We start from the raw sequence: 17500 nt of genomic DNA on the forward strand, positions 1-17500 counted from the left end.
AATGAAATGCGTTGACCCCCGGGGTCGGGACCACAATAAAGACCTGATCGACCCCTTAAGTTCCCCTTTATGTGTAAGCATGCCACTGATTGAAAATTTAAAATGTGTATTTGTGGAAGAAAATGGTTGCTAGGTGGTTGTTATGGTGTGCTAGGTGGATGTTGTGATGTTTCCAGTGGTTGCTGGGGTCATACAAGGTGCAATACAGGGTGTGCAGTGTTGGGTTTGCTGTTCCAGATGGTTGCAAGGCTGTTGTTAGGTGGTTGCTACGGTATTCCAGGTGATTGAAAAACAAAAGGATGCTAGGTGGTTGTTGTGGTGTTTTAAGTGGTTGCTGGGGTATTGCAGTGTGTTTGATATGGAATTCCTGGTAGTTGTTATAGGGTGTGTTGTGTTTTGTTTGCTTTTCCAGGTGGTGGCCGAGGGGTGCTAGATGGTTGATGCGGTGTTCCAAGTGCTTGCTATGGTATCCCAGTGTGTGCTGTGTGTTTTGCTGTTCCAGGGTATTACCAGGTGGTTGCTGTGGTATCCCAGGTTGATGCTATGGGGTGCTAGGTGGTTGTGGTCTGGTGTTCTAAGTGGTTGCAAGGGTTTAGCTAGGTGCTTGCTGTTGCCATGCTATGCCATATGTGATATTTGATTTTAGGTGGTATCTAGGGTGTCGCTTGTAGGTTGCTGTTGTGCTGAATGCACCTCATTGTTACCAATCAAAACAATCAGGTAGTACTTTGACTTCTAATTGCTATAACTGCTGTGAGAGCTTAGGAACCATCTACGAATCACATTGAAAATGGCAATTACAAGGGGTCCAAGCACTACACAGCTTATAGAGTATAGGTATAGGAATTCATATATACCGATCTACTGAAAAAGTGGTAAGATTTGACCCTACTTTTCTCTCTTTTACTTTTCTGTTCTTAATTTATTTATATTAAACAGAAACAGAAAGAGTTTTAAGTCATATAATGTAGTTATATCATAGTATATTTTCTGTTTCTGGGATTCTGCCTCCATGATTCCCATCCATGTGTTCGCTTTCTCCAAACAGTAGTTTGTGACCCGAATGAAAAAATCAAGTTCTTATGTAGGGTTGTGGCCCTCGCGGCTGGAACAGCATTAGCATCGCTGGTCCGGGGGGTTCCTCATTGTGATGTGTTTTCACTGAGAACAAAACATGAGCCAAATACTGGAATGTTAACACCCGACTTCATTCTCTCCACAGTGAGGACGGTTCAAATGTGTCGTACGCTTTCAGACACAATTACAGCATTTAACTGGTGAAAGCACTGGTGTCACAGTGGCACTGAGCAATTGCTTTGACGGTATTTACAGTGGGGGGGTTGAGAATGCACACAGCAGGACCACATGTGATCCTGTACAAATTACAGCACAAATGGCAATTATCGGGGTCCAAGCACTATACTAGTATACGCTTTTTTTGTATACAGTATAACACAAATAATGGACAGAGTTTTTAGAACGGCCTCTATTTATATTCATTGTTGGGTGAGGAATTACAGCACGAATGGCAATTCTTGGGGTCCAAGCACTAAACATGTCACTATCCGCCGCTTTGCATCGCTAACACAAGTGATGTTTTCGAATGGCCTCGGTTTACAATAACTTGGGAAAAAGCCTCAAACTGGAGTTTCCCACCTAATCTATACATTACAGCACAAATGGCAATTGTCAGGGTCCAAGCTCAAACTATGCTTGTATATACATAACACATGTCGGGGTCTAAGCATTAGTGGACGTTCCAATAGTGGAATAGAAACAGACAGTTTGAGCCGAACTCCGGCGGTCGGTTAAAATAGTGCCTGCATGTTCGTGATGATCACAGTAAAATGGATCAATGGGAGCTACCGTGTTTTTATTGCTGAGTAAAAGATGAACCATGGTTTTGTTCTTGTTGGATGCGCTGTGTTTTTTACCCTGAGCGAATGTGAGCTTATTGAGAGCGCAGGTGTGATCGGTAAGCATCTGTAAGTAATATTAACACACAATTCATTTGTACCATGTGACTCTACAAATTACAGCACAACTGGCAATTATCAGGGTCCAAAGCACTATGCTCCAGTATACCCCTATGAGATCGGGACTTTAATATTTTATTTCTCCTCTGTAAATTAACAAAGGGGCACATAACACACACACACACACACAGGAGGTCCGGAAGCTGCCACATTCCGCATGTAATGTTAATGACCTGGCCCTTTAGAGCTCTACAGGTGAGCTCTGCTGAATATCAGTGAGCCTCCCAAAATACCAGCAATGATCCTCATTATTCTAATGAGGAGAGAGAGAGAGAGAGAGAGAGAGAGACAGAATGAGAGAGAGACAGAGAGAGAGAGTATGGTGTTTGCTGCACTGTGAGCTGGTGGTACAGCAGGGTATGCTTGTGTTATAAAATTGCAAATGAGTGAGACAAAACAAAAATACCAACACACACACACACACACACACACACACACACTGGAGGGCTCATGTGCACCTGGTCCCTGTCATGGATATGCATCACATCTTGTCATATCTGATAGAATTTTGATAGAGCTACTCATCTGCTGTGTGTGTGTGTGTGTGTGTGTGTGTGTGTGTGTGTATGTGTGTGTGTGTGTGTGTAAATGAGAGCAAGAAAGCGAGAAGAAAAATCCAGATTCAGTTTCCTTATAAGTCTAATTATGATAGGTTCAGATGTTCTGCTCGGGTTTAGATGTTCTGATCAGATTTAGATGTTTTGTTCAGGTTCAGATGTTCTGCTCGGGTTCAGATGTTCTGTTCGGGTTTAGATGTTCTGCTCGGGTTTAGATGTTCTATTCAGGTTCAGATGTTCTGCTCGGGTTTAGATGTTCTGCTCGGGTTTAGATGTTCTGTTCAGGTTCAGATGTTCTGCTCGGGTTTAGATGTTCTGCTCGGGTTTAGATGTTCTGCTCGGGTTTAGATGTTCTGTTCAGGTTCAGATGTTCTGCTCGGGTTTAGATGTTCTGCTCGGGTTTAGATGTTCTGTTCAGGTTCAGATGTTCTGCTCGGGTTTAGATGTTCTGCTCGGGTTTAGATGTTCTGTTCAGGTTCAGATGTTCTGCTCGGGTTTAGATGTTCTGCTCGGGTTTAGATGTTCTGTTCAGGTTCAGATGTTCTGCTCGGGTTTAGATGTTCTACTCGGGTTCAGATGTTCTGCTCGGGTTTAGATGTTCTGATCAGGTTCAGATGTTCTGATCACACCGAATACACTGAAAGTTAGGTTTAGATAGAGGGAGAAGATGAGAGGTAGGGAAACTGAGATAATTGTGATGGGGAGGGAACGAGAGAGGGATCATGAGTTTGCACTGGAAATGGAGAGAGAGAGAGAGAGAGAGAGAGAGAGAGAGAGAGAGAGAGAGAGAGTTGGTGGTAAAGTGATAAGAGAAGATGCAGCAGAGCGTGAGGTACAAAGAGGATTGATAAAAGGGTGATGGAGTGGTAGGTGTTAATAGAGATTGAGAGAGAGACAGAGAGAGAGAGAGAGGGAGAGGGAGAGGGAGGGAGGGAGTGGGCGTGGCTTTGGTGGGTGTTTTTTAATAGTGGGTAATAAAGCTGTGCTGTGAATGAAAATCTTTAGACTCAGTCTTTCATTACCGCAAGTGTGATTAATAGAGAGGACACACACACACACACACTCACAGCGAGCAGGGAACCACACCCATGCAGACGTATAGCTGGCACTCATCCAGCACACACACACACACACACACACACACACACTCTTCCTGAATGAAAGTGTCTGTCCGTCTGTCCACTCCAGCTTAGGCGAGGCAAGGCAAGGCTGCTGGTCAGTGATGGGTGTTTCTTTTTCTCACTGTGTCTCTCTCTTTTTTTTTGGGTGGGGGGGGGGTTACCATCTCCTCATCTCCCTCATTCATCCCCCCCCTCCTCCTCCTGCTCTTCCTCCTCCTCCTCCTCCTGCTCCCAAGCAGTGAATTATTAATGAATGGAGCTCCGTAATGCAGCCAAATAAAGCAGAGAGAGGGAGAGAGGGAGAGAGGGAGAGAGAGAGGGAGAGAGAGAGGGGTAAATAAAGGCTGATTTCAATGAAACATTGCTTTATGAACCAGCATTTACTCAAATATCAACGACATCAGATACACTATGGGTCCAAATGGTCTAATTCAGCATTCAGCTACTTTTACACAGATGTTCAAATGCACACACACACACACACAGCTTGTCTAGTCCCTGTAGAGAAGCAGTACTGCCAGTAGAATAGGACTCTCTGGAGCAGATCCACATCATGACCCTATTGGCTCCATGCTGTCTAACGCCAGGCGTGGGCTAGTAGAGGGGTATAAAGCCCCCCAGCATTGAGGAGCTGTGGAGCAGTGAAAGAACTGTGTTCTCTGGAATGATGGTGGTGGAGCTCCATCCAGTACTTTTGGATGGGATGAGTTGGGGAGTTGGGGAGAATGTGATGGGTGGCACTTTTTAATACCCTTGATTTCAGAACAATGCACAATGAGCAGGTGTCCCATAACTTTTGTCCATATAGTGTATTTATATACAGTGTTCAATTAAATTTAATTAAATGCAATATTTCTGTGGTACACACATTTAAATAATTATTAATTAGTTATGTATTTATTACTCAAGTATCAATAATAATTCATTGATACAGTGAGTTGATTATACTGTATCTGTGAGAATGAATTATCAATATTTGTAAAATACTATATATATATATTGATCAGTATCTGTGATGTATATGAGTATGTCTGTACCACTCAGCATTGACATCTATTAATATTCACTAGATAGATTAAGCATACAGTGTGTGTGTGTGTGTGTGTGTGTGTGTGTTTGCAGCTATCAGCATTATCTTTGTATGTCTGTGTCCATTCTGCTTCCAGTAACGCAGGCATTGCATCAGTGGTCCAATCAGCACTGAGCACTAAGCTCTTTTGACAATGTCACAATTTGCGTCACAGTCCTAAAGCCCCATGTGTGATGGATTTCAGCACCATCTGTAGCGGACTGCTCCCAGCCACTCTCCCTTCAGGGCATGGCGAGCTGTGGACAGCTCCTGCGTGTTCGCTTTCAGCACCAGTCAGAGTGGACAGCACCCGTTCACACATTTCAGAACCAGTCGCAGTGAACAGTGCCGCCCTAGCATTTCAGAACCACATGCAGGGGACAGCTCCACTCAGGCGTTCAGCACCACTTAGAGAGGACAGCTCCTTGTAACTGCAGGCTGAGACCTCAGCCACATGTTCTGCTACATGTTACAGATACATGTAGCACAGATGTAGCACAGATGTTCTCATACACTGATATACAGTGATACAACATGCTATCTGTAGTTGTAACATGTTCAGTAGGTAAAACATGTTTTATGGTATATTAGTATATTATATATTATGGTATATAGTATATTATGATATTGTAGTTTATGATATGCTTTCAGTAGTTATGACATTTTCAGTAGCAATGATGTTTTCAGTAGTTATAAGGTTTTAGTAGTTATGATTTTTTCAGTAGTTATAACATGTTTTCAGTAGTTATGACATTGTAGAATTTATGATATGCTTTTAGTAGTAACAACATTTTCAGTAGCAATGATGTTTTCAGTAGTTATAAAGTTTAGTAGTTATGATTTTTTCAGTAGGTATAACATGTTTTCAGGAGTTATGACATTTTCAGTAGTGATGATGTTTTCAGTAGTTATAAGGTTTTCAATAGTTATAAGGTTTCAGTAGTTATAACATGTTTTCAGTAGTTATGACATTGTAGAATTTATGATATGCTTTTAGTAGTAACAACATTTTCAGTAGTGATGATGTTTTCAGTAGTTATACGGTTTGAGTAGTTACAACATTTTCAGTGGCGATGATGTTTTCAGTAGTTACAAGGTTTTCAATAGTTATAAGGTTTCAGTAGTTATAACATGTTTTCAGTAGTTATGACATTGTAGAATGTATGATATGCTTTTAGTACGTAGTAGTTACGGCAATTTTAGTAGCAATGATGTTTTCAGTAGTTATACGGTTTCAGTAGTTACGACATTTTCAGTAGTTTTCAGTAGTTATGACATTCAATAGAATATACTTTCAGCAGTCATTACATTATTTCATGATTATTATGTTATGCTGTCAATAGTTACAACATTTTCAGTTGTAATGAGGTTTTCAGTAGTTATGATGTTTTTAATAGTTATGTCATATTTTCAGTAATTATGACATTTTCAGTAGTTATAATATGCTTTCAGTAGTTATGGCATTTAATGGAATATGCTTTCAGCAGTCATGACATTACTGTATTTATAACATTTTTAGTAGCCATGACACGCCTTACAGAGGTTATAACATTCTTTAAGAAGTTATAGCATTTTATTCAGTTTTCAGTAGTTATATCAATGAATAACTTGTGTGGCCATGCCACCTGTCGTTTTCTGGGTGGTAAAGTTGGTTATCCTGTTCTGTGTGGAATTCATATCGTTATAATAGCTGCATAAAACAGATCTCAGCACAGTTACTGGATTACGGCACATTTTAAACAAACGTTTCGAAATTGTACATTTGAGATCTCTTGTTTCTCAGCGAGCTGTTAACCACTCCTAACCTGGCTCATCAGCCTCACAGCTATGAGACACTCATGTCTGCCACTCAGGTAAACAATGGGGGGATTTCAGCCAGTAGAACCGCACTAATGATGTGGAGCAGCGGGACCACCACAGTCACCCCGCTGGTCATCAGCCGTATCAACACAGTGAATCAGCACTGACCGCACTCAGGCTGATGCCACGCTGTCTGTGTTTTCAGACACGTGGACAAGGTCTTATAAAAGCTCTCCCCACCGCTGACCTGCTCCTCACATTCCCAGCACTCCGTGTTAATTGTCCATTTCTGATGTGGCAAATTAGAAGCTGCGGCAGACAGTGCTTCATAGCGCCGGAGCCAAGCGATTGCTTTGGTGAGCAGATCACTTGCTGGAATGGTTTCAGTGCAGGCAAATTAACTGGCGCCCACTGGAACCAGTCTCTGAGAATTCATGGGAAAAAGACATTAAAGAAGCCGTGGATTCAACTAATGAACCTGACTCAGTTTCAGCACCATCAACCGGACTGCAACCAGAACTCCCCAAGGACTTTAAAGGGCCCAGATGATGGAAACCCCATTTCTGGTCAGCATACATCTGTGTAGCACCACCCCTTTCTAATTTATTAGAAATTAATTTAAGTGTGGTCTAGCTCTCACTGTGATGTTGAAGAAACTACCTCCACCATGTTTGGAGGCTGTACTGTAGCCTGGCTAGCTCTCACTGTGAGCTGTTGATGATGAAACTACCTCCACCATGTTTGGAAGCTGTGCTTTACCCTGGCTAGCTCTCACTGTGAGCTGTTGATGATGAAACTACCTCCACCATGTTTGGAGGCTGTACTGTAGCCTGGCTAGCTCTCACTGTGAGCTGTTGATGATGAAACTACCTCCACCATGTTTGGAGGCTGTACTGTAGCCTGGCTAGCTCTCACTGTGAGCTATTGATGAAACTACCTCCACCATGTTTAAAGCCTGTAAACACACTGAATCTGCTCTCTCTCTCTCTCTCTCTCTCTCTTTGCAGACTGTGCGTCATGGCTTCCCTTACCAGCCCACCACTCTGGCGTTCGATCCCGTGCAGAAGATCCTGGCCATCGGCTCTCGCTCCGGAGGAGTGCGAATGTATCCTTTTCCTGAAGGTTTTCCCTCTGCAGGGCTTTGAATTCACCCCATGCGCTCTGTGTCCCGCCTGGGCCTCCGTACAGAAAGATGTGGCCTGTGTGAGGGAGGTGGAGTCCGGCATGAGGTAGGAAAACAAGGCTGTCCTGTTCTTTCACACTTAGACGCCTCCCTGCGGCCCAGCACCGAGCGAGCGAGCAAGCAAGAGAGTGAGAGAGAGAGAGTGAGAGAGAGAGTGACTATGATGACAATTCAATAAACCCTGTACTTTAATAGTCCTTTAATCTTTCTGAACAAACACTTTACTTCCCAAAATAGCCTTTTGATGCTCGGCTCTTTAAAGGGGCCATATGCTACATTTGTATTTTTGTTTGTTTGTTTGTTTGTTTGTTTGCTTCCTTTAGGTCCACTTATGATGTATGTGTATGTATATGCACTAAAACATCATAATTTCATCCTACACCACTTAAAAAAAAAAAAAAAGATACATGCAAATGAGCTCTTTTCTGATTGGCTGTTCTGGACTGTACCGCGTTCGAAAAAGCAGTCCACGTTGAATCACTACACTGACTGCTACAGGCTGAATAAGCCTGTATACGTGCATGTGCTCGTGGTTGTGATGTCACTCTGAAGCTTGAAGTGCCTTTAAGACTGATATATGTAAATGAGCTCTGTTCTGATTGGCTGATCTGTATCTAAATATAGCAGTCCAGGCTAAAAATACAGCTTATAGCTTCAGGGTGAGCAGTGGGCGGAGTTGTAGGCTGAATGGGTGGATACACAGGATGTAAATGTGTGGGTTTTTGTGGCTCTATGGCTTCTTCTTCTGTGTGTGTGTGTGTGTGTGTGTGTGTGCTTAGTATAGCTACAGGAAGTTGATCATGTGTCTGATTTCATGCTCTATGCGGTTCTCTGGCCTTTATCTGTAAATCAGTGGTGCTCAGTACAGTACATTTGCACACAGGCTCATCCGGCTCTGGATGATGGGACATAATGGACGGGGTTGTGACCCCATTAGAGGTGAGGGAAACGTGGGGGTCGGGACTCAGGTCAAGGTGATGCTTATGGAGCATTGAAGGACAGTTTGTGTGTTCAGGGATAGTGTCTGTATAGCCTATGAGTATACCTGTGTATGTATCCTATATAGAATATATGTATTATTGTTATTGCTATATTTTATTATTATTATTATTACATATTATTATTACACATAAATAGAAATGTGTCCTCCACATTTAACCCATCTGTGGTAGTGAACACACACTAGTGAACTAGGGGCAGTGAGCACACACACACCCAGAGTGGTGGGCAGCCAACTCCAGCACCCGGGGTGCAGAGAGGGTAAAGGGCCTTGCCTTTGCTGAGCCACCACTGCCCCTGTATATACATATATATAATGACCAGCTATCTAATAGTGGGAATAACTACCTGTAGCTCAGGAGACACCAGCGAGACGTCATGGCATGGACTGTAGATGATGGAAGGCGTTGATTGCTCTGTACCACTTGCCATGTGGACAAAAGTATTGGGACACCTACACATTCCACCTACAGCAGCTTTTATATGACGTCCCATTCTAAACCCATAGGCTTTATTAATCTGGAGCTGGCCCCCTTTGCTCTGCAGCCCTAACAGCAGCGGCAGGTCTGGAGCTCTGCTGCAGTTACTGAGTCAGTTGGAGGCTTTCTGCACTCTGCATCTGAGCTCAGCACTCGGCCCTGACCCCGCTCTGTAACTTTACGTGGTCTGACAGACACTCGGTGGCTGAGCTGCTCTCTGTGAGCTGTTCCTCCTAAACTCTTCCACTGTTCAATAATAACACCACTCACAGCTGATGGAGGAAGGAAAGGAGGGAGGAAATTTCACCAGCTGACTTGTTGTTGTTGGTGCAGCGGAGTCTCCTATTACATACAGAACCACGCTGGAGTTCAGTGAGCTCTTCAGAACCTCCCGTTCTTTCACTGATGTGTGGAAGAAAGACAGACTGCAGGGCTAGGGGCTGGATTTTGGGCACCTGTGGCTGAATGGGACACCTGACTATATATATATATATATATATATATATATATATATATATATAGGATACGTTAGTGTTACATATTGATACCATATCTGTCTCAGATGTCTCTCTCTCTCTCTCTCTCTCGCTCGCTCTCTCTCTCAGTAGAGCGGTATATTTAGTCCTTGTTCAGCGCTGTGTATCGATCTGAAATGCCCAAGTTAAACATTCACACTGCAGTATTGATTGCCAGCTCCTCTGGCAACTCTGTGTACGAACTGTCTGCAAATCACTCCTATAGACAGATACAGAGTTTAGATAGTGATGTGTGCGTGTGTGTGTGTGTGTGTGTGTGTGTGTGTGTGTGTGTGTGTGTGTGTGACAGCTTATGCTAGTGTGTGTGTGTGTGTGGCAATATGCAGACTTTTTTTAGGGTTCATAAGGACAGCCAGTGAGCTGCTAGCACTCGCTGCTCCGATGAAGACAAAGGATCAAAACCTCTCAGCTAAATCAAGCCATATCAAACCCAATCAAATTACAGAGCCTCATTGTGGAGAGATAAGAGAGAGCGAGAGAGCAAAAGAGAGAGAGCAAGAGCGAGTGAGAGAGAGAGTAACTCAAAGCATGCTACATCACACCAGAGCAATCAAAGCAGCTAAAGGAGCACTTCATCCCCCAGAGCCCAGCTCTCAGCACGCCCAGCCCATCCTACACAACCGTACAGCAGCTGGATTCAGGAAAACAAGCCCCTCCTCTTTCCACACAGAACTCTTTGATGTAGTGTGTGTCAACACTGCAGAGCTTTTGTTGTGATGTCACAACCACAAAAACAAATCTGCTTTATACCCCTCCATTCAGCCTACAGCAGTTCAGCCCCGCCCATTTAGCATGGTCCGGCGCCTTCCAGGCTAGACCCTCTGACACTGTGTGTCCAAATGTTTGTGGACACCCCTTGTACTGAATGCATTCGACTGCCTGCACAGATGTGCAAATGCATGCACACACACACACACATAGTCTATTCTACTGTCAGTAGAATAGAGGTGCCTTTGAGGTGCCTTAGTGGAGCTTAAAGGGTCAGGTATTGGCCCTTTAATGATCGCTCTGAAATACTGCACTGTCTCTTTAATGTCTATAACTGCAGCTTTGTTATTCAGGCATCAATCCTAGTGTATATTATTGAGTGTGAGTTACTCTGTGGTACAAGCACACACGTCTTCACAGGCCACGGGTGGCGCTCATGGAAAATATAAAATATATGAACAATGTAGCATATGGGCCCTTTAAGTTGTGATCAGTGATGGGAATCAAACCTGCTTGGATCTAATGATAAGGAAACCAGACTGACTGACTGTGGTGAGCATTACACAGCGATTTTCTTGTGTGTGTGTGTGTGTGTGTGTGTGTGTGTGTGTGTGTGCGCGCTCCTGACTTCGACTGCAGCGTCAGATCAGGGTGTCCTGTGTATGTGGGTGATGTAGTTCCTATCGCAGTGCTGACTGAAGAATGGATTGCTTTTCAATAGGAGGCGGGTAATAGATTTGTGTGTGTGTGTGTGTGTGTGTGAGAGAGAGAGAGAGAGAGAGAGAGAGAGAGAGAGAGAGAGAGAGAGTTTCTGTACAAGTAATTGTAGTCTGCTTCTCCAAGTGTTTGTTTGAGTTTCTCTGTCTGTGTACATGTGTGAGTTGGTGTGTGTGTGTGTGTGTGAGGTAATAGAATTCCTCTCTGTGATGGGCAGTCACTTCCCATCAGTGCGCTCCAGTGGAAATAGAGAGAGAGAGGGAGAGAGAGGGAGAGATGAAAGGGGCCAAACAGAGGAGGATGAGCAAGAGAGATAGAGGGAAAGATAGGACGAGAGAGAGAGATAGGGATTGAGGAGAGAAGTGGGGCAGAGAGAGAGAGGAGGGGGGGGCAGGCAGAGGGTGGATGTGGTGAAGCGAGGTGGGCTGGTAGACGAGTGCAGGTGAGAGAGATAAAGCCGCATTGGGCGGAGTTTGGAAAGCCTTTCTGCAACCTCTCGCCACACACACACACACACACACAGACACACACACACACCTATGCACATGCGTCCATATACCCTCTCTCTCTGTGTGTATGCATGTGTGTGTGTGTGTGTGAGTGAGAGAGAGAGAGCTGATTTTATTGTCAGGCACGGCACGTACTGAGTTCACTGCAGCCTGTGTCTAGTTAATGTCAGAATGATGGGGCAAGAGACACACACACACACACACACACACACACACACATACTTACACACAGTGTGTGTGTGTGAGTGACACTGAATGAGGTTGAGCTTTAGCTCTGGTCTTTTCACTTACAGTGATGCTCCCATCTCATCTGTCTGCACTCATTTATTTCCCCTCTCTGTCCCTGCCTCTCTCGACCGGCTCACTTTACCCTATTAATTGAGCTCCTGTTTTCCGCTCGTCATTAAAGGCCCCGTGTCACGGAAAGCTCAGCGGTTCCTCAGGTTTTGACATACTTTATACACACGGTTAAAGTCTGTACGGTCCATATATGGCAACTAGGCTGAGGCCAGGGCTAACCTAGCAGAGAGATTAATTAGATTTGACTTAAGATGATTGATGGTCACTAATTAGATTAATGAAGGTTTTATGATTGCAATGGGAAAACACGCACACACACACACACACACTTGTGGAGCCCATATAAGGAAATATGGGCCTAAACCTAAACTAAACTTTTTAAACTTTAGGGTGGTTCTGTTCAGGTCTCCTAAGTAATAATAATAATAATAATAATAATAATAATTATAGATTATACACTCAGTCATACAGGGTTTGGTGCTTGTATAAATAAGCGAGCACACCAGTCAGTTGTAGCAGAGAATGGCAAAACCATTGTCATGGGCAAAGGAGGCATGGAGGCCTGATAATTGGCTGGTAGCAATAGTGGGAATACCCAATAGTGGGTAATGACCACCTTACCTCACCCAATACAGTCAGTCCATACCACGACGCCTCGCTAGCATCATCCGAGCCAAGGTTAGTAGTTATTCCCACTATTAGGTAGGTGGTCATAATGTTCTGATAATATGACTGAAGCATAGCACACCTTAAACTGCCGCTAACACAACACCACCTGAGCTCATCACGCTTGGAGGGGAACGCTAACTGCTAATTCTGCTACGTCATCTAACTGCCGCCTGTGCTGAGTGATGCGGGAAGTGGGGAGGGGGGGCCTGGGGAGGACCATCCTACTCACCCAGAGAGAGAGAGAGAGAGAGAGAGAGGAAGATGGAGGACAGTTATGCTCTCTGAGACTTCTAGTCACTGACGGATGGCTGTGGCATCACCAGGGATTAAACATTTAGTGAAGCAGCAGAGAGAGTCGGGGGGTTCGAGAGTCAGGGTTCGATTGCTTAGATGACTTTTTAGCCGAGGATTAGAACCTTAGAACCCGGACTTATCTGGTCTCCGACACGCGTCCTCCAGCGCTTCCTTATTTTTACATGAGAGTTTGTGTATCTGGAGCTGTTTACCATAGGGGTTATGGTGTCATGTAAAGAAAGAAAAGGGGTCACTGCTAATAATAACAACAAAGCAGAAGGGTCAGTTGGGTCTGTGTGTGTGTGTGTGTGTGTGTGTGTGTGTCTTCTCAGCCCGTCTGCTCATGCTCCTCGTGTTAGCAGCGTTTCGCTTGTCATTTGTATGTGTTTTTCTTCTCGTTCTCTCTCGAGTGCTTTCCTGCATTATTCCCAGCAGCGCTCCGGCCTTGGCTTCTTCAAAAGCACTCTCTCTCTCTCTCTCTCTCTCTCTCTCTCTCTCTCTCTCTCTCTCGCTTCCTCTCTCTCTCTCTTTCTCGCTCTCTTTGTGTGCAGAAAGGAAGAGAAGTGCAGCATGCTATTGTAAAGGCAAGGACGCCATTGCATCATAGAGAGAGAAAGAGAGGCAATAAGCCAGAGCGGTCAGTTCAGAGAGTCGTTTGAAGAAATCAAATTCTTTCAGACATAAGGACGCTCCCTGCCCCGCCGGCCTGGCGTGAAGCTTACGGTGCGGTTTCACACAGAAATCAGCCTTGGGTAACGCATAATTGTATGTATAATTGTATTATATGTATTATACATATAGAAAGAGCGTTCAGTAGATGATGTGTCCACAAACATTTGGACACATAGTGTGTGTGTGTGTGTGTCCATATATATATATATATATGGGTGGAGCTTCAAATAGCCGAATGCATTCATTAGAAGTGGTGTCCACAAATATTTGGACATACATATGTACATAAATGTATATATACATATATACAAATGTCCAAATATTTGTGGACACCCCTTCTAATGAATGCATTCGGCTATTTGAAGCTGCACCCATTGCTGGCACAGATGTGCAAATGCACACACAGCTTGTCTAGTCCCTGTAGAGGAAGTACTGCCAATAGAATAGGACTCTCTGGAGCAGATCAACATCATGACCCTATTGGCTCCATGCCTACGATGGATGGTGCGCCATCCAATAATTTTAGGATGAGTTGGGGAGTTGGTGGATGGATCAAGTGGATCATCCTGGCATCCTTGGCTCTTATTGCTGAAAGCAATCAAATCTTCACAGCAGTCCTTCACCCTTATATCTAGTAGTGGCCCATTTAGGAAGCCCATTTGGGTCCCTGTAATAGAGTATAGCTAGAAAGAGGATGTACTGTGGGTTATGAAGATGCTGTATTTTCAGTTCAAGTGTGGCAGTAGATGGAGCATCACTTGGACCTTAAGGCTGAAGATGATTCATATGGAGATCAGCGAGCTGGAGGATTACCCGGATTCGGTAATGCGCTCAGATGATAGTCCTTTGTAGTGGCGTGCTTCTGGAGGCCCTATGCTAAAAAAATGAAAGGCGCTCACCGCCAGCGCCTTGCTTCCCCCCCGACGCCTTTCTGATTCTTCTCTTTCGATGAGGATGAGTCCGGAGCCCCAAGCCCCGAGCCCCGAACCCCTGAGCCTGGAGCCCCGAGCCCGGAGCCCGGAGCCCGGAGCCCGGAGCCCGGAGCCTGAGCTGATCTAGCGCTTAAAACATTTGCATGTAATCCCAGAACTAATCAGCTTATTTTCCAACAAGTGCCTCTAATCTGCTTACATTTCTATAACTGCTCCGGATTACCGTTACCTTTTCTCTGGATTTTGAAGAGCTCATATCATGCATATCCACATTTTACCCAGGTTTTAAAAATAAGAGGCGTTCTTAAAGTGCGCAAACACAGGTAACCTTTCATTCAGTGCATTTACACTAGATTGACAAAAGTATTGGGACACCTGCTCATTCATTTCTTGTTTCTTCCGAAATCAAGGATGTTAAAAAGAGCTGATCCTGCTTTTGTTGGATATATATACTGAATATAAATAAATAGAGCAGTTTATAGCCCCATCATCTTTGTGCAGCGCCATCTGCAGGAGCCTGAAGTTACAACCACCCTAATGGAAGTAAAGGTGACTCATTATTAGTCACCTATAATCATCTGTGACCGGTCATATGTGATCATATGGAACAATATACCTGCACAGGATGCTCACAAATCACATTGTCTGTCACACACACACGCACACGCACACGCACACACACACACACACACACACACACACACACACTGTCTTCAATCAATACCCCCAGAAGCTGAGACCTCCCTGATTGCCTTTTCAGGTGTGTGTGATAAAGGGAGGGATGGGTGGCTGGATAAATGGGACGGAGAGAGGAAAGAAAGGATGGGAGGATGTGGGCAGAGTGACAGAGAAGAGGCATAAAGAGGAAGATTGATTCATTCACTGACCTCAGCTCTCTCTCTCTCTCTCTCTCTCTCTCTCTCTCTCTCTTCACCTCTCCGCTTAACCTTCAGTCTCATGCACTGATCCCAACACACACAGGGTTTAGCCCTGCTAATGACCTCAGAACCAGAAAGAGAGGGAGCGGGAGGGGGTGGAAAGGAAGAAGAGAGAGAGTCGGAGAGAAAGCTGGAGAGAGAGAGAGAGAGAGAGAGAGAGAGAGAGAGAGAGGTTCACAGACAGTGGCTTCATTTATTTCTCCTGTCTCGTGAGCACGTCCAGACTAGTTCATCTTTTTCTGTGAACTAGAATTCTGCTCTGAATGGGATATTGTGTGTGTGTGTGTGTGTGTGTGTGTGTGTGTGTGTGTGTGGATGGAGGCCGCAGTGCTGGAGGGAGGGAGTGAGGGAGTGAGGGTGTCGTAGACTCCAGACTGTGGCAGCTAGGCTACTCGAGAACAGGGTTTCAAACCAGTTCGACAAACCAAGCTCGAACTACATCCAGCTCTTAACTCTTAAAGGGGAACAGCTTACTGCTTGAGAACGGTCACTCAGAGCGAAGGTTCTGTGTAAACTCGTGGTTCATTTCAAGAGAAACTTACCAGTTCACATTTCTTTAGAGTGGTGGAGAATGGAACCAGATGTCGGTCGCTATGACGACAACATAAATCATAAATATAGTCATTTGATTTACTGTCCAGCCAGTGAACCTACAGTGGTGAGCTAATATACACATACACACAAACCTAGACATAAGCAAAATATATATATATTTTGCTTATGTCTAGGTTTGTGTGTATGTGTATATTCTTCTGAAATCAAGGGTATTAAAAGAGTTGATCCTGCTTTTGTTGGAGTAACAGTTGGAGTCTGTCTAGAGAAGAAGACTTTCGAGGACTTTTGGAGGAGCATTGCAGTGAGGGTTTGATTGCATTCAGCAACAATAGTGCTAATGAGGTCAGGCTCCCACTGCTCCACAGCTCAATGCTGGGGGGCTTTATACCCCTCCTCTCATATCATATCATATCACATGGCATTAGGCATGGTGCCAACTGGGTATTATATATATATATATATATATATATATATATGGGCTGAGGCTCATCCACCAATCACATTCCAGGACTTGACCTGTCCATTTTTTAATAGTAGTTTGATCTCACCCGTGTAGGTAGATGTGATCTAATCCATTTTGATCAAGATTAGATCTCTCTCTCTATCCCTCTCTCTCTCTCTCTCTCTCTCTCTCTCTCTCTCTGGATGCTTGGCATTTGTTGGAGAGTGAATGAGTCACATTTCGAAGGCTTCACTGCCATAATCTCCTCATAGCCTTACATAAGCCAGAGCACATTTAGAACGCAGGTCAGGGTGTGTGTGTGTATGTGTGTGTGCATGTGTGTGTGTATGTGTGTGTACCTTGAGGTTAAATCTGGCTTTTCTTCCCCTCTACACACTAGTTCTCAAATGACTAACTCATATTGAGAGGGGCCTTACAGTATATGCACACAAACACACACACACACACGCACACACACACTTCCAAATCCGTGCTGAGGCTGTGTACAGCTGAATAGCTCAGACCTGTCTCTCTGAGTGGTGTGTCGCAGGGAGATATCAGGACTGATGACTTCTGAATGCCTGTGATCCTGGTATAGAGCGCAGTCTGTATGAGACAGTTATAATCCACTTTGTTATTTAGTTGTCTTGTCACATGGAGATGCTCACTGCATGCTCTCACACACACATACACACACACTTCCCTATGCCAGTGTCTATCATGCCTGCTGGGGAAACTTAAAGAGGCAGCCTGTGTTCATATTGAAGAGTCTGTAGATGGAGCCGACCATATAGCTTTCAACCATCACGATCATAACATGTCTCGAAGAGTGTGTGTGTGTGTGTGTGTGAGCAAGAGAGGCATTTTCAGGGCATATACATACTCCTGTGGCAATGTGACTGAATGAAACACCTGAATTCAGTGATTAAGAGGTTTGTCCAAATACTTTTGTCCAAATAGTATATGTACTTGCATGTATAACAC

At 44.3% G+C, this 17500-nt stretch overlaps 1 protein-coding gene across 8 annotated transcripts in view; it reads left to right on the plus strand.

The window, feature by feature from the left end:
• The window catches only part of stxbp5l (syntaxin binding protein 5L), a 141824-nt gene that overhangs the window by 13008 nt on the left and 111316 nt on the right, over positions 1–17500 (plus strand). For all 8 annotated transcript variants that reach the window (XM_072686629.1, XM_072686632.1, XM_072686630.1 and 5 more), the window contains exon 2: positions 7591–7688. In XM_072686629.1, the coding sequence (XP_072542730.1) occupies positions 7591–7688 (98 nt within the window). The remainder of the gene's footprint in view (positions 1–7590; positions 7689–17500) is intronic.

Source organism: Salminus brasiliensis, chromosome 8, assembly GCF_030463535.1.
Source record: "Salminus brasiliensis chromosome 8, fSalBra1.hap2, whole genome shotgun sequence".
In the NCBI taxonomy this organism is placed as follows: Eukaryota; Metazoa; Chordata; class Actinopteri; order Characiformes; family Bryconidae; genus Salminus; species Salminus brasiliensis.